The 18,147-nt window shown below is 44.5% G+C and overlaps 3 protein-coding genes across 3 annotated transcripts; 1 reads left to right on the top strand and 2 right to left on the bottom strand.

Annotated features, from left to right (window-relative positions):
* Positions 1–740: 740 nt before the first annotated feature.
* Positions 741–3,551, bottom strand: LOC115726677 (putative disease resistance protein RGA1). The gene has a single exon (XM_030656657.1). It carries the CDS (start codon positions 3,549–3,551, stop codon positions 741–743), a length of 2,811 nt encoding a protein of 936 aa, XP_030512517.1.
* Positions 3,552–11,078: 7,527 nt separating this feature from the next.
* Positions 11,079–12,500, bottom strand: LOC115733928 (calcium-dependent protein kinase 17-like; the record flags this gene model as incomplete). The annotated part of the gene is made up of 4 exons (XM_048271943.1): positions 11,079–11,205; positions 11,670–11,894; positions 12,012–12,179; positions 12,375–12,500. Coding segments are annotated over 4 exons (645 nt in total), but the record flags the coding sequence as incomplete, so codon positions are not given.
* Positions 12,501–14,226: 1,726 nt separating this feature from the next.
* LOC125312704 (putative disease resistance protein RGA3) lies at positions 14,227–16,713 on the top strand. Its single transcript, XM_048271814.1, has one exon. The coding sequence runs from the start codon at positions 14,227–14,229 to the stop codon at positions 16,711–16,713; it is 2,487 nt and encodes an 828-aa protein (XP_048127771.1).
* Positions 16,714–18,147: the final 1,434 nt, after the last annotated feature.

The raw sequence follows: 18,147 nt of genomic DNA, 5'->3' as shown, positions 1-18,147 counted from the left end.
GACTCATGGAAAATAGAAAACATAATAAATTCCTAAGATCTAGAACTTTGACTCTCGAGGGAAGACAAATCGCAATTAATAAAGACTCTGGAAATATAAATACCATGCAATTACTCTTGAAAATATAAGAAGTTATTAATGGCCTTCGACGAATGTGAACAATCTGAAGTTACCGATGAGTGAACTTTGACATCGGCAAAATATTATACGTGGAGGCGTAAATTAAACCCCAGCATGAATAATTAAAGGGAGTCGCAAAATGCAAATTAGCCACTTTTGCTTTACAGACAGTAATGCAGACAGCAATGCATTCCTTTCTCAAAGAATTCGACTTGCAAGAAAATTGTTAATGAAATAAACAGACTGAAAGTACAATTTTGATTAACAAACGTGCCAAAAAAAGAGAGGGACTTTGCTTATACCGTCGATGTGAAACTCGATCTTGCTCCAATCTCTACCGCTTTTAGCCGCGGTCGTACAGCATGCGCAGCGAAAGCTAAAATACCAATCAATGAAAAGGACACAAAACCAACTTAAAGAAAACACACACCTTTTAATTATAATAATAATTATTATTAAAGGTCCTCTCTAATACAAATATGGGTCGACAGAACACACTTACACAAAGCGCACAGTTATTTGTAGAGTGGCCAATCTGTTGGTGTTAGCCACACATTTCCACACTCTTGTTATAAGATAATATCTTACAAGACAATATAATCTACATATTTCAGTCGTATTTATTCGCTATTATCTTCTTCTTCAACGTCGCTGCCCTGCTCAATTCCCTCGCAATCAATTATCCGCAGCTCTGTCAACGTGGCAATGCGGCGAACGCCATCTGGTATAGAGGTCAACCCAGGACATTCCTTAATCTCCACTTTTCTCCTCAGAGAAGAACAATTTTGCAGCCACTCGGGCAATTCACTCAATTTGGGACAATCCTCAATTCTTATCTTCTGCAGCGTACTTGCAGAACCTTCGAGCCACCCGGGGAAAGAAACTAGTTCCGGTAATCCCTTGAATCTGATGGTTTGAAGCCTCGACATGGAGCTTGCCTCGTTACTTTCGCCTTCTGGCAGCCTCAAGCTGTCGCAGTCTTCAATCCAGAGATCCTCCAATGCCTTCAGATTCTTGATGCCTTGTGGTAAGGAGGTCAACCCAGGACATTTCTTAATCTCCAGTTCTCTCAGAGAAGAACAATTTTGCAGCCACTCGGGCAATTCACTCAAGTTGGGACAATCCTCAATTCTTATCCTCTCCAGCGTACTTGTAGAACCTTCGAGCCACCCTGGGAAAGAAACTAGTTCCGGTAATCCCTTGAATCTGATGGATAGAAGCCTCGACATGGAGCTTGGCTCGTTACTTTCGCCTTCTGGCAGCCTCAAGTTCTCGCAATCGACAATCCAGAGATCCTCCAATGCCTTCAGATTCTTGATGCCTTGTGGTAAGGAGGCCAACTTCGGACAAAATGTAATGAGCAACTTACGGAGCGACGTGAGCGATTGGATATCATCGAACAAGGCCTCCAAATTATCGCACCCTCCAATGGAGAGCCACCGCAGAGAGGTCAAGCATCCTATTCCACTCTCCGGGAGACGCTGCTGTTTCGTGTTTATCCACAAAACGCGGAGGCTGATCATGTTCTTCATGTCTGCAGGCAATTCCTCGAGTTCCGTGCACCCGACAAGGTCTAAGCACTGCAGATTGCGAAGCTCGCAGATCGATTTGGGGAGTTTCTTGATATTGAAGTTGCAGCGTAAACTAAGACACCTCAAATGCTTTAGACCGCCAATGGAACTAGGCAGCTGGTCGAAGCTAGACTCCTCTAGCCATAGCACTCGCAAGTGCTTGAATCGCGAAATGCACCTCTCCAGAAAGAACTCCCCAGAGGAACCCCTTTCAGACAAGAAGATGGTACGAACGCCGCTGAGTTTGCTCAAGCAGCGGCTTACTTCATCTTTTGGTAGAAGAGGTGGGTCCGGAAATGATACATGCCGAGTCGTCGGGGAAATATCCTGTGCACGCACTTTCATGTTGGACGATTCGGTTTGTGCCACAGAAATGGCAAGCTCGTGAATGAGGTCGTGCATTCGGAAGCTCAGAAACGGATAGTCTTCCATGACAACATCGAAGAAGGATCTCGACCACAGCTCCTCCAAGTACTGCCGTCCAATCTCTTCCAGCTCCTGGTTATTTCCGCCGGATTGGATAAACCCGTTGGAGATCCACAGTTGGATCAGATCGAGGTTGAAGAACTCCTGGTTCTTCAGGAATATCGAGCAATAAGCGAAACATCGTTTCAAGTAAGACGGCATTAGATCGTAGCTTATTCTCAGTGAAGTTAACGTGTCATTTGGTAATTGCCACGTCTCACTATCTCTTACGCGTTCCCAGTTGCCCCGGTTCTTTTTCTGTGAATACAACAAGCATCCCAAAGTCTTCACCGCCAGAGGATTTCCCCCGCACTTGCCCACGATTTCCTTGGCGATCACCATAAGGTCCGGGTGATTCTGCTCTTGCCCTTGGTCGAACGCGCACTTCACGAACAATGTCAAAGATTCCTCCTCTGAAAGGTTGGCCAAATGAAGCGGGGGGACAGTGCCCATGATTTCGGCGATCGATTTAATCCGCGAAGTCACGATGACTTTACTCCCTTCGGAAACGCCCCCTAACAAATCTCTCAGTCCCACCCAATCCTCCCTCCTCATTTCCCAAACATCGTCCATTACGAACAAACACTTTTTGTCCTTCACGAGGTCTCTTAGGCGTTCTTGCAGCTTTTCAAGTCTATCACTATTTTCTTTGTCTCCAAGGGACTCGATGATGTCTCTTATTGTCTTCTTAACTTCGAATTCTACTGGCATGGATAACCAAACTTTGTGATCGAAATGTTCGTTTACACTGTCATCATTGTATACCAATTTAGCGAGAGTGGTCTTTCCGGTACCCCCCATTCCAAGAATCGGAATGACTGCTATCTTTCCAGCTCCACCATCATCTGACCTTATCAACAACTTTATTATCCTTTCCTTTTCTTCATCTCTTCCAATCACATTCGAAGCGGGTACAAAAGAATGAGTTTCCCTCCGCGGAACTATAGTCTTTTCTTGAACATTACTCAACAAGTTGAACTGAGTTTTCTCTTCATTGATCCCATCGAGTCTCTTTCTCAGCTCTTTCATTTTATGCGCCATCTTAAACTGGAAAATCGAGTTGGATGGCCACGAGGACAAGTAGCGTACCTTCCTTCTGAGGGTCGAGCGCTCGGTCGACCTTGCTCGCCTCCACAATGCCACGGCTTCGAATTCGTCTAGTACGTCCTCAGCATCATAACAGAAGTCTTTAAGCTTCGACAGCCAACGCCTCACAGCTTCATTTTTTGTTTGCTTCTGCTCAGCATCGGCGAGCACCTCCTGGATCATCTCTAGCGTGTTCTTGAGCTTCTCTTGATCATCCTTGACGCCACATACCAGCTGAATTTCTTCAACAGCCGATGAAGCCAGTTTCTCCGCGAGAGGTCCGAGGATACTCGAGACGATGTCAGTCATGGTTGTGATTGGTGTTATTGGTTTTCGAGGAGGTTTGGCGTAGCCGCTATGCAGGAAAGAAACTAGTTATCAGGGGAAGGATAGAAAAGAAGCACGATTTTTTGCCAGGTTATTATATAGGCAAAGGCATGGAAGATCCGAGAATCAACATCAACACTTCACCGTGGACTATAACGAGAATCGACAAATGGGTGTTAGAGATACTCACAGATCGCTCAGGATTTACACAGAAAGAGGTATTCGCGAGCTTAATCTAGCAGATCTGGAAATCTCGCAACTCTTGCACTTTCGTAGGCCTCAGAGTTTCCCCCCTGTCCACCCTAACCGATGCTCTAGCCATGCACGAAGATGAATTTTTAAGCTATCGGAAGACACCAACAGAAGCAAGGGACAATCTTTCGGAGTCAGGGAAATGGTTACCTCCAGATCGCGGTTGGCGAAAACTCAACGTTGATGCTTCGTGGTCGGAGGAGAAATCTGAAGCTTCGGTCGCCGGCATCCGTAGAGAAAGCGATGGAACCCTGATCGATGGTTTTGCCTAGAAGATCCGCGCAGATTCATCTGTGATGGCCGAAACCCTTGCCTTACGCGAGGGAGTGCTGCGCCTGTGGGAAGCTTCGGGTTGGGGGGAGTGACGTACAAGACAGATCCAAGGAAAAGAGAAAATATATCCCTTGTAGACTGGTGTCAGATTGCAAATCTATCGTGTAGGGCCTCCTCAACGTGGACCAAAGCCCATGGTCCATCAGAAATGTGCTGGAAGACTCCAAGGAAATGCTAAATCATTTACAAGAGGTTCAAGTAGCTTTGCCCCTCGCGATGCAAATCGTTGTGCCGACTGGGTCGCAAAAGGCTCATAGGCTCTCTTTCTCCTCAATTGGCTATCTAAGCCTCCCCAACCTCTTTGGGATCTACTTTGTTTAGACGCTAGTTGTGCTTCCTTTTCAAGAACCTTTGATTAATGAAAGTCTCAATTATTCAAAGACATAGCAATACACATGGTGCAACGGAGTGTGTCCAACGTTATTCCAAACTTTTGCATGGTTCACTCAATTCTTGTTGGAAATCTGCAAGCAATTTGATGCCGTTTCAACTAGATTTGGAGTTCCTTCGTCTAATGTAAGAGAAAGCAAATGTGGCTTGAGTTCTGCTCCATTTCTCTTTAATCATTACTCTATTCTTTTCTTTACTACTCTGTTTCTTGTTAGACAAATATGCGCACAGAGAAGAAAAAGCTCCTTTTCATTGTTTGATCCCCGTATTATATGCACACTCTTTCGTCCCGCTACAAGACTCGGGATGATTGGTTTATAAGCATGTGTTGTTTTCCCTCCACAATTTTGAAAATTGGAAAAAGACTTTTTAAGATGTTGTTAAATAATGGAACAAGTTCTAAATGATTCTTGGTGTTGGTATTTGTCTAGCTATTGTTCGATATCAAATAAACATCAGTTCGAATTGCTTCATGATGACCCCGATTTGAGCTCATTCTGCAGTTCCAAATGTTGATGCCAAATAGAGTAAGTCCGAAGCAAGGTAGCAACTACATTTTTACATAAAATGGACAACGCATTAGCCGATTTCGTTACGGACAACACTCCACCATACTCAATCCTAATAAGGTTTGTCATTTATTAAAATAAACGTAATCGACACATAGCTACTGCTACATGGAAGACAATTCAATATCCCCTCCCATTGTACAATGGCCCCGTTACTTATATTGGGTATCTTCTTCTTCTTTGTTGGTTTTTTTTTTTTCCAATGTATACTTTAATTTATAATGGCTGAAATTTCTCATTTAATTTGATATCTAATGTAATTTCACTCCTATTATTTGCTTTCATTAACTTATTGTATGCTCTGATCGAAAAAAAAAATTTATTGTATGCATTATTTCTCATATGTCCGATGTCCGATGATTGTATCTTCCACTTTGCTCTAGTTGACTATAAAACCATAATTATCTTGCGTATTGAGCTGGAAACTTTCAAGATATATGGCAATTCCTATGATATTTGAAAGGGAAACTTTCCGTCATAATAAAACTTTTAAGTTCATCAATTGAGTTCTCAATATTTTCACTTTTTCTCAATTGAGTCCTATTGGCAAAAAATCGCTAACATGGACTACGGCCGTCCTACGTAGCATGACAGGCATTGACGTGGATAATTTTATTAATATTTTAGTATTTTTTTTTATTTTCCTTTGACTTTTCTTCTTCGCCGATCGGCGAGGGCCACGATACACTCACCGATGGATGCCAAGAGCCGCGAAAGAGGTTGGCCTCACCCAAACAATCACGGCCTTGCTGTTAGCTCAGGGCGGGCAGCCTTCCCCCTCACCCACAGCAATTATGGCTTCACCTAGACTTGGGAGTGACGCCTCGCCGGCCGCTGAAGAATAAAACCAAAAGAAAGAACGAAAAAAATGAAAAAACTAACAAAATTAATAAATTATATTAAAAATTATAAGTTGATCCACGTTAGCGCCGGCCATCCCTTGTAGAATGGCCAAGGTCCACATCGTTGATTTTCGATCGAGAAAAATCAATTGGAAAAAAGTGAAATGGTAGAGAATTCAATTGGCAAACTTAAAAGATTTATAACCGAATTGGCAAAAGTACAAAAAGTTTAAGACTTTTTTTGACAATTTGCCCATATCTTAAAATAGTATATCTCCATATTACATTAGAAACTCATCAATTAAAGTTAGATGTTTGAGGTGTGTTTTTTTAATGTAATTGTTTTAGATCGAAAAATGTAATTGTTCAAGGAATATCTACAAAAAGTGATGTAGTTATTGGATGCAAATACTTGTATCAAAGTAATGAAACCAAAACAAATAATAATAATAAATAAAAGCTTGAAGTGCTCTCAATTTTCAAATAATGGGCTGAAGTGGACCTCATTTCAAATAAGGACTTAACTACCCTCATTATTTCAAGAAAGTCATAATTAAGGGTATTTTCTTCGTTTACATTTTTTTGATTTTTTTGCCTTTCTTTATTTTTTTTCTTTTTTGCCCTTTCTTTTTCACCGATGGCCGGTCTTAGGTGATGGCCGGCCATCGACAAGGGCCGGGCGGCCTCGCCTGCGACCATCGAGGCGAGCCCTTGCCGAACATAGTGAGGCATTCCTTTCCCTACCTGGGTGAGGCCGGCCATCGCTCGTGGCGGGCGAGGCCGCCCAACCCTCATCGATGGCCGAGCACGCCGGTGGCCGTTCCTTTTCTTAAAGGAAAAAGAAAAGAAAAAGAGAAAAAAAAAGGAAAGGAAAGGAAAGGTGTGACGCCTGGGAAATTCGAACCATGTAATTTGCCCGGGAAATTCGAACCATGTAATTTGCCCGAATTCAATAAAAAGGAAGAGATTGAATTTTAGTCGGTGCAAACTTTTGAATCGCAAGGACGTAAGCGACAAATTTGGACGAGTCCCGAAATGTCGTTCGGTTTTGATTAGGTCTCGAAACCGTGGTCGCCGCGACTTAGGATTTTTAATCCTCGCGCCTGGACCTTTTTCCCGGACCGAACCTAGCTCGTGAAAATCCAAATTTTACTCCCAATCGGTTGAGCCAAAAATCCGTTCAGTACTAATTAGTTAGATTACCATTTTGCCCCACCAATAATTCTTGTGAGATAAAGGTTTTAATGGTGAGCTGACCGGTGGGACCCACCTCAGTCAAGTCCCACCCACCAGTCAACTCACCTACCCACTCTCTCTCTCTCTCTCCTCCCTCTTCTTTCCCTCTCTCTCTCTCTCTCTCTCTCTCCTCCCCTGTCTGCTCCCTCTCTTCTCCTGTGCATCGCGCGAACAACCCCCCCTCACCCGAACACTCACCTTCTTCCTCCCTTATGCTCGCGCGACGCCACTACCATCCACCTTCAGCCACCTTCACCCGCCACTCAGCCTCCGTCCGGCCGCCATTCGTTGCCGCCAGACCCGCAGGACCGCCGCCTGGAGCTCCCACAAACCGCCTGCCCTGTTTCTGCGTCCGTGAGATGTTCGAGCTCCGGCCGCCCTTGCCGCCGCGTCTCGCCACCACCGGTCACCACCTCAAGCTCCCTCCAACCCTCAGCCACCATCCGGTCCGTCGGGCGCCGCCGAAGACCGTCGCGAACAGCCCAGGTCAGACCCGAAGCCCGCGTCCCTTGTTTTGCGCCGGTTTGCTGCTCCGCCCTGTTTCGCCGCCCTCCGGCCAACTCCGGCCACCCCAGACCACCCTAAGCGACTATCTTCGACCCTTCACCGTCCCCCAAGGTCGCCGGAGACCAGTCGCAGCCCGTAGAGCCCCGAACAGCCCAGAAACCACCTCCCTTGTTTTGGCGTCGCCCCTGCGCCAGTTCTGTGCAGCCTTGGATCCACCATATTCGGCCGTTCGCCGCCACTTCCGACATCACCCACAACTTCCCCGGGGACCCCCGACTAAAGCCCAACCTTTCCCCTGGCATTGAACCACCCGAACCACCCCAAAATAGCCCGCAAAGACACTGTTTTTCCCTGTTTTCCCTCTGGCCGCCACTGTTCATCGCCGGCCGCCGCCGCTCCGACCACCGGCCGCCACCCTGAAGCCCCGTGCCGCTACCCCGAGGTGTCGCCAAGTCTTCGATCCACCTTTGTCCGAGTTGGAGACCCGGAACTTAAGTTGGGCCGGGCCGACTTCGCGTCGCCGTCGCTCGAGTTGAGACTGCCCGAGCTATTAAATTTGTGAGTTAGCCCCTAACTCTTGGTTAGGACGCTAATTGCGTTCGGATTAGTTTAATTAGATTATTAGGTATTTAGGTAGCTCGATTAGGGCCGGTATAGGTTAGAAACTTGGTTTAGGTTCAATGGCCCTAATTGGTTAAGTTAGTTTAATTAGTTAGGATTTTATGCCTAATTAGAGTAGATTGATTGATTGATCCGATTGTTTGAATTGTTTGATCGCGAGCGAGCGATAGGTCAGAGACGAGTGCGCAATTGGAATTGAAATTGGGATTAATAATTGACTGGCTGCAATTGATTAATTGAATTATTGAATTGTTGGCCGTGAGTGCCGGTTTGGTCGTTGATTGCCGTGGGGGTCCGATTAGACGTGAATCGCCCCAAATTGCTTGGTCTATCACTCAATTTAGATTGCGCATTTATGTGACCACGTATGAGATAAAATTGCATGTTTTTGCACGAAAACGGCCTTGGGCCAAGTATTTGAACATGCGAGTGTGAGCATTCGACCTAAATCTAAGAAATAAACTGGCTGGTTGTCGAAGTGCCTGAGTGGTCACATAATGGGATAATTCCGACGATCATTGTCTTTTGGTCGTTCGGTCCTGGCAATCATTGTCTTCCGGTTGCTGGATGCGCGTCGATCATTGTCTTCGGGCTGTACGTTTGCCGGTCGCAGCTTGTGAAGGGCCGAAGCCTTTTTAGGATTCCCGTTAGCTCCGTGCCGTGTCGACAATCATTGTCTTCTGATTGGTCGAGCGGAGTCACATGGACTATCAAATGCCGTCGCCGGAAGTAAGGGACGATGCCTGGTCCCGCCAGGAGAGCACCAACCGACTAGTATGCTGAGCACCAACCGACTAGTGTGCTAGACTTACGGGTCGGAAATGATAATAAATGGACTACGTGTGGTGTCCTACGCATGCAAGTGCTGTGATGCTTTGCAGTGATCTGAGTTGATTTAATTGGTTGACTGTTGAGTCGAGTCTGCATTGCATTACGTGTGGCCTGGAGGGTAAGCTTGCATGTGGTTGAAATATTTGTTCTATGATGATGTGATTGCCTTTTAGGGTGTCTGAGTCGGACACCCTAACCGGGCTTAGGCGTTAGCTCACCGAGATTAATTTCTCACCCCGTCGTGGTTAACAATTTTTCAGGTAGTGACGGAAGCCGTGGACGTTGAACCGAGAGGATTGTGGTAGGATTTTTGGGAGTAGACGAAGGTTTAACCTTACCCGACCCCGTGTCTTTTTGAGGTCCTAGTGAGCCGCCCCGAAGTATGGAGTTGTGTATTTTACGTAGCTCGGTAGGGTTAAGATTCGTCTACTTTGGATGTTTAATGAAATTGTCTTTTCTTGATTTGACGGTGTTGATTTTCCTACTTTACTATCCCCGCCGATCTTGTTGTCCGGGAGAATTGCACGTTCCGCATGCGCCGTAATTTCGTAGGTCGATAGCTTGCCCGGGACGCTATCATTCATGACCCGAGGCGAGTAAGGTAGGGATATCGCGAGCTCGAGAGTCGGGGCGTGACAAAAGGAAAGGAAAAAAGGATCAGAATCAGAAATTATAAATAACGACTTTTTTTGAAATAATAAAGACATTTCAGAACCTTATTTGAAAAAATGAGGGCATTTCATACGTTTATTTGGAATTTTTCCCATAAAAACAACTTGTGGTTTTATAGCAAATCGAAAATAACTTACAAATTGAGGGGGAAAAAACACCAAGCATATGAGGAGTAACTAATAAAATAAGTTAACAAAAGCAATAAATTGGAGTGAAATTGAGTGTGAAATGTCTTGTAACATAAGACAACTCCATTGAGCTGCGAAGAGATATGTAATTCTTTATACGTGTGAATCTAACTTAACAAGAAAATCCTTGACTTCTCTATGCATTGCTCCTTAGCAGTAAGAGATCATTTAGGCTTTGTTTGTTTCAAAAAAAAAATTTTTTTGAAAAATTTCTTTTTCAATTTCCGACGTTTGAGTGGCGGAAAATGAGCGGTTAACGAAAGATATTTTTCAGTCAACAAAAAAAATTATTTAAACTGAGAAAAATGATTTCCGTTTCTCAAAAGAGAAAATCATTTTCTCATCTCTTGCATTGCTGCTTCTTTATCTCTTTTACTCTTCAGAGCTTCCTTTCCCACTCTCTCTCCTCCATCGCCGACAGTCTATCTCTCGAGACAATCCCCTCCGCCGCCGGACCTACCCCCGCTCCGACCGATCCTTACTCTCCCCTGCTCGGCGCCTCCCTCTCTGACGCGGACATAGTGACGGCAAGGTCGAGCTCGCGTCGGCCTTGAAAAAGGCCGAGCTGCACTGGATCTAGCGAGGCTTGAAGCTCGCAGATCCGAGGAGGCCCGTTCGGCGAGGCTCGATGTCGATTGACCTCGCCGGCCTCGCTCGTCGGTCTCGCCCGGGCCCTCATCGGAATTGAACTCGTCGGCCTCGCCTGAGCCTTTATCGGAATCAAACTTCATGCTATGATTTTGTGTGTTTGCCAAAAAAAAAGGCCTCCTTTCGACCATGTCTCCCTAGATCAGCTAAGAACATCACCAAGGAAAAATTCAAGGATTTTTCTTCTATTTACCAGCACCTGCTGACGTTGAACGTTTTGACACTTCTATACAAGTAACCTTCCCGTCAAAAAATAAACTTAAAAGAAGGAGAAGAAGTTGGGTAGCCTCGCTCGCTTGTCGACGTGGAGTACTTGTTCGCACCAGGCTCACCGTGGACCGGGTGAATAGTCACTGTTGACGGCAGTGGACCCTGGCTCCATCTACCGGATGAACACCATTTGAGCGGGGCGTTTCCTGTGTTAACAGACGGACAGTGCTTCTCTATAACCGATTCCGAAACTCCTGCTCTTTAGACCCTTTGTCCCAAGATCAGCGTCCCCCGTTTGCATCATTGCCACGAACTCGTTGTAGTCAATGCGACCGTCCTGTGACAAAAGGATTGTAACATGATCAGACGCCTTCAACTGTAAACAACATTTTGATTTAAGCACATGTTCACCGCATGAACCGTTTTCCATCCGAAGAAATTTCCAATTTTCTGAAAAGCAGAGTAGTCGGACTACTGCTTATTAGGACATCGCTGCTTTTGGCCAGTCCTGTCATCATGTAAAGGCAATCGGCAACACAAACTTCCTAAAATGGTCATCAGACTTATCACATGGTAAAAGATTTCATATCTTCTTATGAAAGCCCGTTTTCCCCACGCAAAACGCATTAATTCATGAATAATGAGTGATTTAATCAATTTCTTAACCTGGTCTTTGTCTTGTAGTTTTTAGTTTAAATTTCATGTCTGTGCACCGATAGTGGAGACTTTCATGCAGAGTCGCTGTTAGGAGAGACTTAAGTAATTTTTTTTTTCAAAAAAAAAAAAAAAGACCAGGCTTACATTGTCCTGATCAACTTCTTGGATCATTTCCTCCAAGCGGACATCCTTTATGCCGAACTCCTCACAGGCTTGTTGAAGCTCATCTTGAGTGATATAGCCACTTCCGTCTCTATCGAAGTATGAGAATGCGGCAAATAGATGGTCTTCCTTCTCCACTTTGTTCAGATGCAAAGTAGCAGCAACAAATTCCCCATAGTCAATGGTGCCGCTATTGTCTATATCGGCCTGTGGTAAAAGTATGTATCTTGTCAGAGAGAAATCAATCAATCCCATGCAAAAAGACGTGATTTAGCTTTGACAGTGTGTCTAAACGCCAGTACACCTGCGTAACATAATACTTACAGCCTTCATGAGATCTAGCATCTCCGACTCATTAAGGTTTGCGCCGAATCTTCTGAGTCCAGTTTTGAGTTCTTCAAAAGTAATATAACCACTGTTGTCCGTGTCAATCATCTTGAACATTTCTTTCAACCCGGCAATTTCTTCTTCAGAAAGGCTCTCTGTTATGATCTGCACGTACGAGTTTATAGTTAGAAAAGAAGAAAAAAGACGATCTACAAAGTTAAAGTAACGATGAGATTTTTCTATCTGTTACAATGAATAGTGAAGATCTACCAAAAACTGATATGGACTACATGAGTTTACATTGAGCATAAGGTCGACACTCATATGCTTCACCAGAATGCTAAAGGTGCATAAACTTACTCTAAGGGCCATATTCTTGAATTTGTTCATGGCAGAGAATTGTTTCAAGCGAGTCAAGACTGCAGAATCAAGAGGCTTGTCTGGAGCTACCCCATCAACTTGAATCCAAGGATGACCTGCATAAATTCATAAGTGGACTTAGACTTCCGATACTATTCCAGAATTTCACGTACTTCCAAGCAAAGAGAGCCTCCATAAATTTTGGATTAGTTTTCATATTGACTTATTTCGGGAGAAAACACACCCCCTTCAGGTTTTCTGAAAATTATTCAGACATTGCTAGCCATCCTATGAGCTAGTAAACTTTTAATGGTTTTGCGTAAAAATTGGCGGCCTTGCAGCGTATTTCACCACTGACGCTCTTCCAGACTGTTTGTAAAGGCCTCTCTTGACCACGTTGGACACCTTTAACTGGTATATAATAATATTTTTAATAAAAGCGTTTGATAAATGTCCGCATCCATCATCTTGACTGTTTTGATAAAAGCGTTTCTTATCGTTAACCCGAATTTGCCCAACATGCCATTCATCCAATGATACAAATCTAACATGAAATCTTGTTTTCTTTCTTAAATGTTCTCATAACCCCAACAAATACAATATTTTTTTTTCCACATCACAACAATACGTACGTTGACCTCAAGATCTCGTGTAAATGCTGCAATTCCATCGTAGATATCTATTACGAAAGTTATTTTCCGTCACGCCGAGAAGGGATTAGTCGAGACCTTTCATGTGCTAGTCCGCTGCCGCCGATCTCCTTCCCAAACTTACCGAGCAATGGCCGAAGCACTCTAGGATGCATTTTTTACGAGCAACATTTGCAAAGGTGGCATCGTGCATCTAGCCTTAGAAGAACGAGACGAGCGCACACTTGTCATTTAGGGAATTGGATTGCCTAATATAGAGATTTTCGTGACATGCGTGACATTACTCAAATCGAGTCTTTCAAATGAAAATGGACAGCCTGATTTGAACCATATCATGTGTTGAAAGGGAGGGAAAAAATATGGAGGAGATTTTTTTGGGGTCTGAAAAATTTGGAATCTCAAACTTGGCTCAAATCAAGCCGTCCATTTTTATTTGGACGGCCTGATTTGAGTAATGTCACTCATGTCACGAAAATACTAATGTTAGGCAATTCAGAGCCGTCATTTGGGTAAAAGCGGAGGCAAAATTAATGGGACGGGAAGGGTAGAATGGTCAATCCGGGACGACAATGTAAATCGGAAAAGGAACCAATGATTGAGAGAGAGAGAGAGAGAGAGAGAGAGAGAGGGGGCGGGGGGGGGTGTACTGTCTGCGCGGATCTTCTAGGCAAAACCATCGATCAGGGTTCCATCGCTTTCTTTACGGATGCCGGCGACCGAAGCTTCAGATTTCTCCTCCGACCACGAAGCATCAACGTTGAGTTTTCGCCAACCGCGATCTGGAGGTAACCATTTCCCTGACTCCGAAAGATTGTCCCTTGCTTCTGTTGGTGTCTTCCGATAGCTTAAAAATTCATCTTCGTGCATGGCTAGAGCATCGGTTAGGGTGGACAGGGGGGAAACTCTGAGGCCTACGAAAGTGCAAGAGTTGCGAGATTTCCAGATCTGCTAGATTAAGCTCGCGAATACCTCTTTCTGTGTAAATCCTGAGCGATCTGTGAGTATCTCTAACACCCATTTGTCGATTCTCGTTATAGTCCACGGTGAAGTGTTGATGTTGATTCTCGGATCTTCCATGCCTTTGCCTATATAACCTGGCAAAAAATCGTGCTTCTTTTCTATCCTTCCCCTGATAACTAGTTTCTTTCCTGCATAGCGGCTACGCCAAACCTCCTCGAAAACCAATAACACCAATCACAACCATGACTGACATCGTCTCGAGCATCCTCGGACCTCTCGTGGAGAAACTGGCTTCATCGGCTGTTGAAGAAATTCAGCTGGTATGTGGCGTCAAGGATGATCGAGAGAAGCTCAAGAACACGCTAGAGATGATCCAGGAGGTGCTCGCCGATGCTGAGCAGAAGCAAACAAAAAATGAAGCTGTGAGGCGTTGGCTGTCGAAGCTTAAAGACTTCTGTTATGATGCTGAGGACGTACTAGACGAATTCGAAGCCGTGGCATTGTGGAGGCGAGCAAGGTCAACCGAGCGCTCGACCCTCAGAAGGAAGGTACGCTACTTGTCCTCGGGGCCATCCAACTCGATTTTCCAGTTTAAGACGGCGCATAAAATGAAAGAGCTGAGAAAGAGACTCGATGGGATCAATGAAGAGAAAACTCAGTTCAACTTGTTGAGTAATGTTCAAGAAAAGACTATAGTTCCGCGGAGGGAAACTCATTCTTTTGTACCCGCTTCGAATGTGATTGGAAGAGATGAAGAAAAGGAAAGGATAATAAAGTTGTTGATAAGGTCAGAAGATGGTGGAGCTGGAAAGATAGCAGTCATTCCGATTCTCGGAATGGGGGGTACCGGAAAGACCACTCTCGCTAAATTGGTATACAATGATGACAGTGTAAACGAACATTTCGATCACAAAGTTTGGTTATCCATGCCAGTAGAATTCGAAGTTAAGAAGACAATAAGAGACATCATCGAGTCCCTTGGAGACAAAGAAAATAGTGATAGACTTGACAAGCTGCAAGAACGCCTAAGAGACCTCGTGAAGGACAAAAAGTGTTTGTTCGTAATGGACGACGTGTGGAAAATGAGGAGGGAGGATTGGGTGGGACTGAGAGATTTGTTAGGGGGCGTTTCCGAAGGGAGTAAAGTCATCGTGACTTCGCGGATTAAATCGATCGCCGAAATCATGGGCACTGTCCCTCCGCTTCATTTGGCCAACCTTTCGGAGGAGGAATCTTTGAAATTGTTCGTGAAGTGCGCGTTCGATCAAGGGCAAGAGCAGAATCACCCGGACCTTATGGTGATCGCCAAGGAAATCGTGAGCAAGTGCGGGGGAAATCCTCTGGCGGTGAAGACTTTGGGATGCTTGTTGTATTCAGAGAAAAAGAACCGGGGCGACTGGGAACACGTAAGAGATAGTGAGATTTGGCAATTACAAACTGATATTTTACCTTCACTGAGAATAAGCTACGATCTAATGCCGTCTTACTTGAAACGATGTTTCGCTTATTGCTCGATATTCCCGAAGAGCCACGAGTTCCACAACTTCGGTCTGATCCAGCTGTGGATCTCCAACGGGTTTATCCAATCCAGCGGAAATAACCAGGAGCTGGAAGAGATCGGACGGCAGTACTTGGAGGAGCTGTGGTCGAGATCCTTCTTCGATGTTGTCAAGGATAACTATCCGGTGCTGACCTTGCGAATGCACGACCTCATTCACGAGCTTGCCGTTTCTGTGGCACAAACCGAAACGGCCAACAAGAAAGTGCGCGCGCAGGATATTTCCCTGACGACTCGGCATGTATCATTTCCGGACCCATCTCTTCTACCAAAAGATGAAGTAAGCCGCTGCTTGGGCAAACTCAGCCGCGTTCGTACCATCTTCTTGTCTGAGAAGGGTTCCTCTGGGGAGTTCTTTCTGGAGAGGTGCATTTCGCGATTCCAGCGCTTGCGAGTGCTATGGCTACAGAACTCTAGCTTTGACCAACTGCCTAGTTCCATTGGCGGTCTAAAGCATTTGAGGTATCTTAGTTTATCCTGCAACTTCAATATCAAGAAGCTCCCCAAATCGGTCTGCGAGCTTCGCAATCTGCAGTGCTTAGACCTTATCGGGTGCACGAAACTCGACGAATTGCCTGCAGACATGAAGAACATGATCAGCCTCCGGGTTTTGTGGATAACCACGAAACAGCAGCGTCTTCCGGAGAGTGGAATAGGATGCTTGACCTCTCTGCGGTGGCTCTTCATTGGATGTTGCGAGAATTTGGAGGCCTTGTTCGATGATATCCAATCGCTCACGTCGCTCCGTAAGTTGTTCATTGTAGAATGTCCAAAGTTGGCCTCCTTACCACAAGGCATCAAGAATCTGAAGGCATTGGAGGATCTCTGGATTGCCGACTGCGAGAGCTTGAGGCTGCCAGAATTCGAAAGTAACGGGGCAAGCTCCATGTCGAGGCTTCAATCCATCAGATTCGAGGAATTACCGGAACTAGTTTCTTTCCCAGGGTGGCTCGAAGGTTCTGCAAGTACGCTGGAGAGGATAAGAATTGAGGATTGTCCCAAATTGAGTGAATTGCCCGAGTGGCTGCAAAATTGTTCTGCTCTGAGAAAACTGCAGATTGAGAGTTGTCCTGGGTTGACCTCTTTACCAGATGGCGTTCGCCGCATTGCCCCGTTGACAGAGCTGCGGATAATTGATTGCGAGGGAATTGAGCAGGGGCAGCGACGTTGAAGAAGGAATAAATACGACTGAAATATGTAGATTATATTGTCTTGTAAGATATTTTCTTATAACAAGAGTGTGGCCAACACCAACAGATTGGCCACTCTACAAGTAACTGTGTGCTTTGTGTAAGTGTGTTCTGTCGACCCATATTTGTATTAGAGAGGACCTTTAATAATAATTATAATTATAATAAAAAGGTGTGTGTTTTCTTTAAGTTGGTTTTGTGTCCTTTTCATGGATTGGATGGAAGCAAGATCGGAGTTTCACGTCGGCAGGAGGAAGAGAATGAATTGATTCTTCTTTCGCACGTTTATGAATTAAAAAAATTGGATCATGCATATAATTCAAACGATCTGTTAATTTCATTAACAATTTTCTTGCAAGTCGAATTCTTCGAGAAAGGGATGCGTTGCTGTCTGCAAAGCCAAAGTGGCTACTCTGCACTTAGCAACTCCATTTAATTATTTATGCTGGGGTTTAATCAACCCCTCGACATAAACAAATGAAAAAGAAGAAGAAGAAGAAGAAAAAGAGAATAGTGGAAGCATCTCGACATATTACTAGAAATTTAGAAGTTAAAACTTGGGGATGAAAAAATTTCAAGGCGCCTCCATTCAAAATGAGGTTTCCTAGACTCATGTACATGTGTGTGACAACCTTTCATATTTTTTCAATTGACGGACATGTAAATTGTAAAATCTTTTGAAAATTGTAATATGCCGACGACACCAACTACTCGACCCACGTCGAGGGTTTAAGGATGGGCATTATGGGACAATCGACTATGAATTACAACACACCAGCAATTGTCGACCTAATGACCGACTAAAAGCTACTCAAGTCCAATTGACGCGAACTCGGACAAATTGACCGCCGCTTGAGAGTGAGCAACAATGACCCAAGACTATTTTTGCAGTGACAATTTACATTAGGCGATTTAATTCATTTCACCCATTCGAAAAAGAGATTTTTTTTAAAATGACGTCTTGATTCGTTTTTAAACTTCGAAAGGGTAGATTGACAATGCTGCTCAATTTTCACTACTAGCATCTGTTCGGTTTTAGTACATGCTGTTGGTGTCCGACGCTCAGTATCTTTTTCCAACATTGGGGTTCATGATTAATACCGTCGCTCGGTTCTTCTCGTGGATAAGAGATTTTTTCAGGAATTGTGGACATGCGATAACTAACATTCTCCCAACCATATTTGTCTCACAAAAAACAGAGTAACAAAGAAATGAATGTAGTATAGATTTAAGATAAAAGGGTTAGGAATTTTTTGATAATCAAACAAACCTTCCTTTCATTTCTAGTTAGTTAGTATTAACTAGGGCTGGGCATCGATCCCAACCAAGCCAAACCAAACCGGTTAGTTTTGGATGGTCCTCAGAAAGACCGGTTCGGTTTCCGGTTCCACATAAGGAAGTAGACCAACCGATAG

This window comes from Rhodamnia argentea, chromosome 10, assembly GCF_020921035.1.
Source record: "Rhodamnia argentea isolate NSW1041297 chromosome 10, ASM2092103v1, whole genome shotgun sequence".
In the NCBI taxonomy this organism is placed as follows: domain Eukaryota; kingdom Viridiplantae; phylum Streptophyta; class Magnoliopsida; order Myrtales; family Myrtaceae; genus Rhodamnia; species Rhodamnia argentea.
Note: the sequence above shows the minus strand (reverse complement) of the source record. Positions and strands in the feature narration are given on the sequence as shown.

Bases quoted from the DNA above. Each gene is read 5' to 3' on its own strand.
- LOC115726677 (XM_030656657.1), bottom strand. From the start codon at position 3,551: ATGACTGACATCGTCTCGAGTATCCTCGGACCTCTCGCGGAGAAACTG.
- LOC125312704 (XM_048271814.1), top strand. From the start codon at position 14,227: ATGACTGACATCGTCTCGAGCATCCTCGGACCTCTCGTGGAGAAACTG.